Source organism: Sander lucioperca, chromosome 2, assembly GCF_008315115.2.
Source record: "Sander lucioperca isolate FBNREF2018 chromosome 2, SLUC_FBN_1.2, whole genome shotgun sequence".
NCBI classification, from domain to species: domain Eukaryota; kingdom Metazoa; phylum Chordata; class Actinopteri; order Perciformes; family Percidae; genus Sander; species Sander lucioperca.
This window is the reverse complement of record NC_050174.1, coordinates 32,841,312-32,851,311: the sequence shown is the minus strand read 5'-3', so window position 1 is coordinate 32,851,311 and position 10,000 is coordinate 32,841,312. Positions and strand designations below refer to the sequence as shown.

General features: G+C 47.4%; 1 protein-coding gene across 3 annotated transcripts in view; it reads right to left on the bottom strand.

The window, feature by feature from the left end:
* LOC116062316 (rapamycin-insensitive companion of mTOR) overlaps positions 1-10,000 on the bottom strand; it is a 48,763-nt gene that overhangs the window by 3,033 nt on the left and 35,730 nt on the right. Inside the window, exons 30-37 of one of the 3 annotated variants that reach the window (XM_035998997.1) lie at positions 9,269-9,498; positions 8,331-8,711; positions 8,187-8,291; positions 7,086-7,336; positions 6,403-6,725; positions 1,588-1,847; positions 952-1,158; positions 111-263 (exon numbers count right to left, since the gene is read on the bottom strand). In XM_035998997.1, coding sequence (XP_035854890.1) covers positions 111-263; positions 952-1,158; positions 1,588-1,847; positions 6,403-6,725; positions 7,086-7,336; positions 8,187-8,291; positions 8,331-8,711; positions 9,269-9,498 — 1,910 coding nt within the window. Of the gene's footprint in view, positions 1-110; positions 264-951; positions 1,159-1,587; positions 1,848-5,388; positions 5,501-6,402; positions 6,726-7,085; positions 7,337-8,186; positions 8,712-9,268; positions 9,499-10,000 lie in introns of those variants that run through there. The other 2 variants (XM_031316978.2, XM_035998999.1) reach the window with 2 other exon arrangements.

The following is a 10,000-nucleotide window of genomic DNA, read 5'->3' as shown; positions in this document are numbered from 1 at the left end:
TTAGAGGACTGCAGGGGGTACGTGTCCCCCTAGGGGTACTCTGGAGGACTGCAGGGGGTACGTGTCCCCCTAGGGGTACTCTGGAGGACTGCAGGGGGTCCTGGTCTTACCTATGACGATGTCAGCAGGTGTGGGCGTGCTGCACATGGACCCCTGGGACACGGCAGCGTCGCTGCAGCCCGAAACCCCGGAGAACTTGGACTGAGGCATCACCTCCAGACGATGGCCACTCTGCCCCCCCCACGACGGGAAGTCCACATAGTCTGGGAGAGAAACAGGTCTCGTTAGTTACCCCTCTCTCTCTGTGTGTCTGAGTGTGTGTGTGTGTGTGTGTCTGTGTGTGTGTGTGTGTCTACATGTGTGTGTGTGTGTGGGTATGTGTGTGTGTGTCTACATGTGTGTGTGTGTCTACATGTCTGTGTGTGTGTGTGTGTGTGTGTACGTGTGTGTGTGTGTGCGTGTGTGTCTACGTGTGTGTGTGTGTGTGTGTGTGTGTGTCTACGTGTGTGTGTGTGTGTGTGTGTGTGTGTGTGTGTGTGTGTGTGTGTGTGTGTCTACGTGTGTGTGTGTGTGTGTGTGTGTGTGTGTGTGTCTACGTGTGTGTGTGTGTGTGTGTGTGTGTGTGTGTGTGTGTGTGTGTGTGTGTGTGTGTGTGTGTGTGTGTGTGTGTGTGTGTGTGTGTGTTGTTGCTAAAAGAAACCCTAAAGGAAACACTGATGGATTCAAAAGTTCCGCATCAACATGACATCATGACTTCACGTAAACATACACGCCAAGTGGCGTGTTAACTGTACGCATTTTGAGCTATCTGCATGTATGTCGTTAGACACACACACACACAGACAGACAGACAGACAGACAGACAGACAGACACATATACATATATATATATATATATATATATATATATATATATATGTATATGACAGTGAAGCTCTTGAATGGTGTCACCTGTGCGGGGGTGCGTGCTGTTGATCTGCGGCTGTGTGGGGTATCCCAGGACGATGGCTCCGACGCAGTAGAGGCAGTTTTCCTCCGTGTGCTCCTGCAGGCCCGTCTCCTCTGAGCCCACCGTGTGGTTCTGGCTGTCCCCGCGGCACATGATCAGCTCAGAGATACTGAACTGCTGCTTCAGGGCCGGCAGGGGAGGACGATCGCCTGCACGGGGGCAAACACACACATCTCTGAATCCTTTTCTTGTCTGTGGAGGCTGTCATAGTTAGAGATGTTCTCTAGATATCTTCAGATACAGTATTAGGGGACCACTAAGGTCTATATAAAAGCATCCAAAGAGCACCCTGTCATGGGACCTTTAAGAAAACGTGCCGCATAATCAAGGATTTTTGCCCACAACAATCACAAAAAAACGGCGCATTTTTCTGGAAAAATTACTTAGTATTTTGTGGCTTCAATATTCGTATTCTTTAATTGGTGATCCTTCACGGGCTCCGTGTTTCTTGTGGCCAAAAGTTATTTATACGTGTGAACAAAGTAGTATCTGGTGGTCAAGAGTGGGAACATTTCTATCTGTGATCCTACCGGGTCTCCGTGATCACATTATCTGTGACAGACGAGAAGTTAAATTACCGTCTCCGTCGCCGAAGAGGAAGCGTTTGCGTTCCTCCGACGGCGGGCTGACCCTCTGCTGAAAGTAGGCGGAGTCTCTGATGTGGAACATGTCGTTGATGTCCATGGGCAGCGCCAGGCCCACGTAGTCGTCGCTGCAGCCGTACGTGGCGCTGGAGACCATGGAGCGCACCGAGGAGCAGCGGTGCAGCGTGCTCTGGTTGATGGGACTCAGCAGCTCCTCTTTATCCAGAGAGGCAAAGCTCAGAGCCTTCAGGAACCTGCCCAGAGAACAGAGGGGGAGAGAGAGAGGGAACAGAGGGGGGGAGAGAGAGGGAATAGAGGGGGGGAGAGAGAGAGAGAGAGGGAACAGAGGGGGGGAGAGGGAACAGAGGGGGGGAGAGGGAGGGAACAGAGGGGGGGAGAGAGAGAGAGAGAGGGAACAGAGGGGGGGAGAGAGAGAGGGAACAGAGGGGGGGAGAGAGAGGGAACAGAGGGGGGGAGAGAGAGGGAACATAAGAGAAGAAACATTGATTCCAGTTGTATCTAAATGACGGCAGTCTCTAGCTGTGTTCTGAAAGGTTTCATCTGACCAACCAACAGCTGATCATCTAATCAGAGTTCATTCATACGAACTAAGGAGACTACAGGAGTCACAGAGACTACAGGAGTCACAGAGACTACAGGAGTCAGAGACTACAGGAGTCAGAGACTACAGGAGTCACAGAGACTACAGGAGTCACAGAGACTACAGGAGTCACAGAGACTACAGGAGTCACAGAGACTACAGGAGTCACAGGAGTCACGGAGACTACAGGAGTCACAGAGACTACAGGAGTCACAGACTACAGGAGTCACAGACTACAGGAGTCACAGAGACTACAGGAGTCACAGAGACTACAGGAGTCACAGAGACTACAGGAGTCACAGAGACTACAGGAGTCACAGGAGTCACAGAGACTACAGGAGTCACAGGAGTCACAGAGACTACAGGAGTCACAGAGACTACAGGAGTCACAGGAGTCACAGAGACTACAGGAGTCACAGAGACTACAGGAGTCACAAAGACTACAGGAGTCACAGAGACTACAGGAGTCACAGAGACTACAGGAGTCACAGAGACTACAGGAGTCACAGAGACTACAGGAGTCACAGAGACTACAGGAGTCACAGGAGTCACAGAGACTACAGGAGTCACAGGAGTCACAGAGACTACAGGAGTCACAAAGACTACAGGAGTCACAGGAGTCAAATAGACTACAGGAGTCACAGAGACTACAGGAGTCACAAAGACTACAGGAGTCACAGAGACTACAGGAGTCACAGAGACTACAGGAGTCACAGAGACTACAGGAGTCACAGAGACTACAGGAGTCACAGAGACTACAGGAGTCACAGACTACAGGAGTCAGAGACTACAGGAGTCACAGAGACTACAGGAGTCACAGAGACTGCACCACAACAGCAGGACTAGAGCTAAAGCAGGGACACATTGGTCTGCTACGTCTCTCTGCTAGGTCTCTCTACTACGTCTCTCTACTACGTCTCTCTGCTAGGTCTCTGTTACGTCTCTCTGCTCCGTCTCTGCTACGTCTCTCTGCTACGTCTCTGCTAGGTCTCTGCTACGTCTCTCTGCTAGGTCTCTGCTACGTCTCTGCTACGTCTCTCTGCTACGTCTCTGCTACGTCTCTCTGCTACGTCTCTGCTAGGTCTCTGCTACGTCTCTCTGCTAGGTCTCTGCTACGTCTCTGCTACGTCTCTCTGCTACGTCTCTGCTAGGTCTCTCTGCTACGTCTCTGCTAGGTCTCTGCTACGTCTCTCTGCTACGTCTCTGCTACGTCTCTGCTACGTCTCTGCTAAGTCTCTCTGCTACGTCTCTGCTACGTCTCTCTGCTACGTCTCTGCTAGGTCTCTGCTACGTCTCTCTGCTACGTCTCTCTGCTAGGTCTCTCTGCTAGGTCTCTCTGCTACGTCTCTGCTAGGTCTCTGCTACGTCTCTCTGCTACGTCTCTCTGCTACGTCTCTGCTACGTCTCTCTGCTACGTCTCTGCTAGGTCTCTGCTAGGTCTCTCTGCTACGTCTCTGCTACGTCTCTCTGCTAGGTCTCTCTGCTACGTCTCTCTGCTACGTCTCTAGTCTACAATCCTTCCAGAAAAATGTGGAGTTTTTTTGTGATTGTTTTGGGCTAAAATCCTTGATTATGCGTCACGTTTTCTTAAAAAATGCGATGGAACATGCGGGATATTTATGCAATTTTATGCGATGAAATTGCGGGAACTTGCAAAAACTGCGGTTTCATCGTGGCTTCATCGCGGGGTTTGCAACTTTTCGATGATGTTCACGTCGCATAATTACGTCACTTTATAACGTTCCCATGGCAACAGGGGAAAACGGCTGCTCTTGTGTGAAGTAAACTCAACATTTTTCAACTTTCTGCTAAGATATATGTGGGACTTTTTTGCAACGAAAATGCGGGGATTATGAAATTGTGCAAGACCCGCATATTTTGCACGGAAATCGGCAATTTATGCGGTGAAAATGCGCCCCCCCCCCACTTTAGCTGACTATGCATTGAATTATGCGATCTCTCTACAACGCTCTTCACAAGTAAAATAAATGATCTGTTCCCTACTTTCATTGCATTTGGGTGTTTTATTCAATTTAATAGCATTTAGAGAGAAATAAATTGAAAAAATTGACAAAAATGTCAGAAAAAGCTTCAAAAAAACGTAAAAAGGCGCTGAAAAAAAATCGACAAAGACATCAGAGAAAGTGACAAAAACTGGGTGCCTGGGTGGTTTAGTGGTAGAGCGAGCGCCCATATAAAGAGGTTCAGTCCTTGACATAGAAGTTGCGGGTTCGATTCTGACCTGCAGCACTTTCCAGCATGTCAGAGGAGCTGGATTTATTTTTAAATGACCTGCTTCATGTAGTTCTACTGGAACATAGGGTCAGTTTCAGCAAATATGACAGAAAATTAGTTTTATAAGGCTTACCTAATGCACCTTTAAATAACTTATTATTATAGGATTATGAAATCATGCAATATTTTGCGCAGAAATCGGCAATTTATGCGGCGAAAGTGCGGCGTATTTGAAGAAATGTGGTCCCCGCATAAATATGCAGACTTGGGCTGATTATGCATTGAATTATGAGATTACATAATCACGTTTTTCTGGAGGGACTGCTGCTACGTCTCTCTGCTAGGTCTCTAGTCTACAGGTCCACCCACCACGGTGCCAGTGTCCGGGACAGCCTGCGGTAAGGACTTAAGACCCGGGGATCTGGACAGGTACCCCTTCTATCTGATACCCTGACAGACACAAGGTGAAGAGAAACACACTCACACCTGTCAACGCAAAGAAGAGAGAAGACAAACACCTGCCGCAGACACACACACATCTGCATAAAGAGGATACCTTTAATAATATCATTAACTGTCTAACTGCATGTTACATTTTGTCCCGTCTTTTTTGTGGCTTTGCCCGACGTTTTTGTCGCTTTGTTGTCAACATAAAGACTTACAAAAGTCAGCTAAAAAGTTCCTTTGCCATCACAGAATTTAGCAAATCAAGAAAAACAGTTTCCCGTCTTTTTGGTTTGGCGCACAACTAGACCTGTCAGTATTTAATAGTGAACCTAAATTGATATTCGGTCCGGATCAAAACCTGCGAGGGGCTGGATTTGGCCCGCAGGCCTTGAGTTTGACACGTCAATCACGGTTTATTCACACAAACTAACGAGACTACAGGAGTCACAGAGACGGCAACACAACAGCAGGAGTAGAGCTAAAGCAGGGACACATTGGTCTGGTCGTCTCTCTGCTAGGTCTCTAGTCTACAGGTCCACCCACCACGGTGCCAGTGTCCGGGACAGCCTGCGGTACGGACTTACGACCCGAGGCCCTGGACAGGTACCCCTTCTATCTGATACCCTGACAGACACAAGGTGAATAGAAACACACTCACACCTGTCAACGCAAAGAAGAGAGAAGACAAACACCTGCCGCAGACACACACATCTGCATAAAGAGGATACCTTTTGGGTTTTTTTTTCCAACCTGGACCCTATTTTCTCATGTTTTTGTGTCCACGTGACTGATGGGAACTACAATCTTTAAAACTGGTCCAGTAATAAGCGAGAAACAGCTGCAAAGTAATGGACAAATGTTCAGTTAGCGTCCACTAAAAGTTCTGTTGTTGCTGCTGACAGACTCAGATTATTATTATTAGTGTCTGACAACATTATAGGATGGATCCCTACAGAGAGAGACCTTTTAGTTAAAGAGGAAGATCCTTTTAGTTTAACATGAAACAGCCCCGAAATCACCATCACCAAACCCACCAGACTCCATGTAAATAATCAGGACTTTTAGCGTGTATAGAGCCAGCATATCTCCACATGTAAATGGGTGAATTAAGGGTTAATTTCAACCAAACCAGAGTGGTGATTGTTGGAACAGTGGAAAGATGAACCAAGACGGCTTTTGAGAGTTTTATTTAGTTTCTGTCCACTTTGAATAAAGTGTGTTTTACGATGTTAAAAGTCCTGATTATTTACATGGAGTCTGGTGTAGTTTGGTGATGGTGATTTCGGGGCTGTTTCCTGTTAAACTAAAAGGATCTTACTCTTTAACTAAAAGGTCTATCTCTGTAGGGATCCATCCCATAATGTTGTCAGACACTTAGAATAATAATCTGAGTCTGTCAGCAGCAACAACAGAGACACACAGAAAAAGATAGAAAAATAGAGTCCAGGTTGAAGTTATTTCCCTTTAACCAAAGCTACGACATAAGCAGATAATTATCACTAAGACACATCAGGTCTGATGCTCACCTGCGAGGCGTTAGCCGGGAATCCAGGCTGCCGGTCTTCATGGTGATGGTGTCGGTGAACAGCACGTCTTTGGCGGGCGATGCCAGGGCCTCGCTGTGCGACAGAGATGGGTGGATCCTCTGCTGCTGCAGCCTCTTCAGCGTGGCGTAGCCCAGCGCGTCCCGCGGGCTGGTGTACATGAAGCTGCAGTCCGCCAGGCTCTTGATGGTCGCCACCGACGGAGACTTGAGGGACTGCGCCCGGCGGGGGAGTGTGTGCGAGGAGCCGGGCGGCACCAGAGACACGGCAGACGACTTGGGCGTGGACACATGGTTGGCGTGTGCCTACGGGTAGGGGTGCAAGATATATCAACTCAATATCGTTATCGCAATATCACACAGAGACAGACACACACACACACACACACACACACACACACACAGACAGACAGACAGACAGACAGACAGACAGACAGACAGACAGACAGACACACACACACACACACACACAGAAACACACACACACACACACAGAGACACACACACACACACACAGAGATAGACACACACACACACACACACACACACACACAGAGACACAAACAGATACAGACACACACACACACACACACACACAGACAGACACACACACACACACAAACAAACACACACACAGGTCATATGACTATATGGTGCCACCCTAACCTGCGGGCTGAGAGGCGGGAGTGTTTTCACCGTGGTGGTGGAGACGACGGTGTTGAGGCTGACGCAGTCCGAGGAGTCTGGTTCTGGTTCTGGGTGCTCGGGGTTTCCCACGGTCTCCCTGGAAGGGCTGGAGCTCATGGAGCTGATGCCGCTGGTCGTCGTGTCCGTGTTAAAGCTCTGACTGCGGCTTTTAAACTGAGTGGCACTGCCCCCGACCACGTTGCCTCCGCTGGACGAGGAGCCTCCGTCTCCTGTGTGGAAGGAAACATGTCAGCCTCATCTTCTCGCTAAGGAAACACGTCAGCCTCATCTTTACGCTAAGGAAACACGTCAGCCTCATCTTCAAGCTAAGGAAACACGTCAGCCTCATCTTTACGCTAAGGAAACACGTCAGCCTCATCTTTACGCTAAGGAAACACGTCAGCCTCATCTTTACGCTAAGGAAACACGTCAGCCTCATCTTTACGCTAAGGAAACACGTCAGCCTCATCTTCACGCTAAGGAAACACGTCAGCCTCATCTTCACGCTAAGGAAACACGTCAGCCTCATCTTCACGCTAAGGAAACACGTCAGCCTCATCTTTACGCTAAGGAAACACGTCAGCCTCATCTTCACGCTAAGGAAACACGTCAGCCTCATCTTTACGCTAAGGAAACACGTCAGCCAAACAAACGGCTGGACGTCTCTGTGTGTGTGTGTGTGTGTGTGTGTGTGTATATGTGTCTGTCTGTGTGTGTGTGTCTCTGTGTGTGTCTGTGTTTCTGTGTGTGTGTGTGTGTCTGTGTTTCTGTGTGTGTGTGTCTCTGTGTGTGTGTGTGTGTATATATATATATATATATATATATATATATATATATATATATATATATATATATATATATATGTATATGTATGTGTGTGTGTCCTGAAATTGAAATCATTTCCAACTTTCCTTCACTGAACAAACTGAATTCACCATGTGTAGCAGCCTCTCGTGTGTGTGTACTGCGTCAGTACACATAAAAACGATCCACTGTGCAGTAATCTCATATTTTCCTCCCATCGAGTCCTAATCCCAACCACAGAATTTGCACCTGAGAGAAAATTTTTTTCCTCCAGACCTGCTAGCCGCTCTCGGCTGCTCTGCTCCCTCTCCCGGGTCGGGGGCTCGGCGCCGCCGTTTCCCGCGAGCCCACTCAGCCCGAGACCGGAGCCTCCGCCGCCGCGCGCCAGCCGTCCGTCGACCAGCTGCTCCTCGGACCCCCCGCGCGTCCCGACGAAGGACGTCTCCAGGCTGACGGTTGGGCTCTTCGTCATCGCTCTGCCGTTAAACACCGGCGTGAAGACGTCCCCCTGGCTCGGGCTGTACACGGACGGCTCCGTCACCGTGCGGTTCCGCCGAGCGCTGCTCGTCTTGAGCTCCGTTGGCGTGCGGCAGCCGGACGACAGCGACTTGGGGTCGCTGGTGGAGCGCAGCTTCTTGCTGGGCAGCGACAGCGAGTTGAGGAAGCGTGTGCGCACGAAACGCGTGGAGGCCAGGATGGTGAAGGGGCTGCGGTCCTTCGCCGGTTTGGAGTGGAGATAGAAAGGAGGCTCGTCTGATTGGTCCAGAGAGTCGCACTTGTCGTCGTCCAGGATGTACATGTCTGCGAGAACAAAGAGGGAAATAACAACTCAATGGCGGTTTTAAAATGAGGCTATACGTGGGTGTTAATGTCCCCGGAAGAAATCATTTTAAAAATAATTATTATTTTTCTGATGTTTTATAACAACAACGGAAAAGTTTTCAAAAAAAGCGTCAAAAATGGGGTTGAAAAAGGCGACAAAAACAACGAAAACAGAGCTGAAGATGTTGGAAAAATGGGCGAAACATTTTTAAAATAATAAGTGAGTAAGTGACAAAAAAGTCGAAAAACAACACAAAAAAAGCGACAAAGATGTCATTTAAAAAAAAATAAAAAGTGTAGAATTGATTCAAAATCCTTAGCGATACTCAGCCCTTGTGACTACTTTCTACCTAGTTACAAGTTTCTTTGACTACAAATATTAAAAAATCAAAGCCAGACAAAGTGAGCGGTACGTAAAATCAAAACCAGACAAAGTGAGCGGTACGTAAAATCAAAACCAGACAAAAAGACAAAAAGTAACAAAGTGAGCGGTACGTAAAATCAAAACCAGACAAAGTGAGCGGTACGGTACGTACTTGGCTGAGACTCGCTCTCGCTGTTGTGGCGCGAGCTGGTGGACTCCGAGTTGAGACTGAGCGTGCTCGGCACCGAGGAGAGCTCAGAGGTCAGCTGTGTGTCCACTTCCTCCGGAGTGACGGGCCACAGCGTCCGGCGACTGTGTCGGACGGCGTCCCAGCCGAACGTCTTCAGCAGCTCGCAGCCTTGCCGCGTCTTCGAGATCACGCCCAGCACGTAAACACACGTCCTGGAGACGGGACAGAGGACCGTTAACAAACACACCCAACAGGTACAACTTCTTCTCATTACTCCACGTAGCTGATCTGGTATTTTTACCTTTTGTTACCTTATTCTTTCTTTATCTTAGTTATTATTTCTAGTATATTTCTGTGTGTATGTCCTTATAACTTACTGCTGTTACACAGTATTCATTTATTCATGAATAAAGTAATAAAGTAAATAAGTAATAAAGTAAGTAATAAAGTAAATAAGTAATAAAGTAAATAAGTAGTAAAGTAAATAAGTAATCAAGTAAGTAATCAAGTAAATAAGTAAAGTAATAAAGTAAATAAGTAATAAAGTAAATAAGTAGTAAAGTAAATAAGTAATCAAGTAAGTAATAAAGTAAATAAGTTAAATAATAAAGTAAATAAGTAATAAAGTAATAAAGTAAATAAGTAATAAAGTAATGAAGTAAATAAGTAATAAAGTAAATAAGTAAGTAAGTAATAAAGTAAATAATAAAGTAA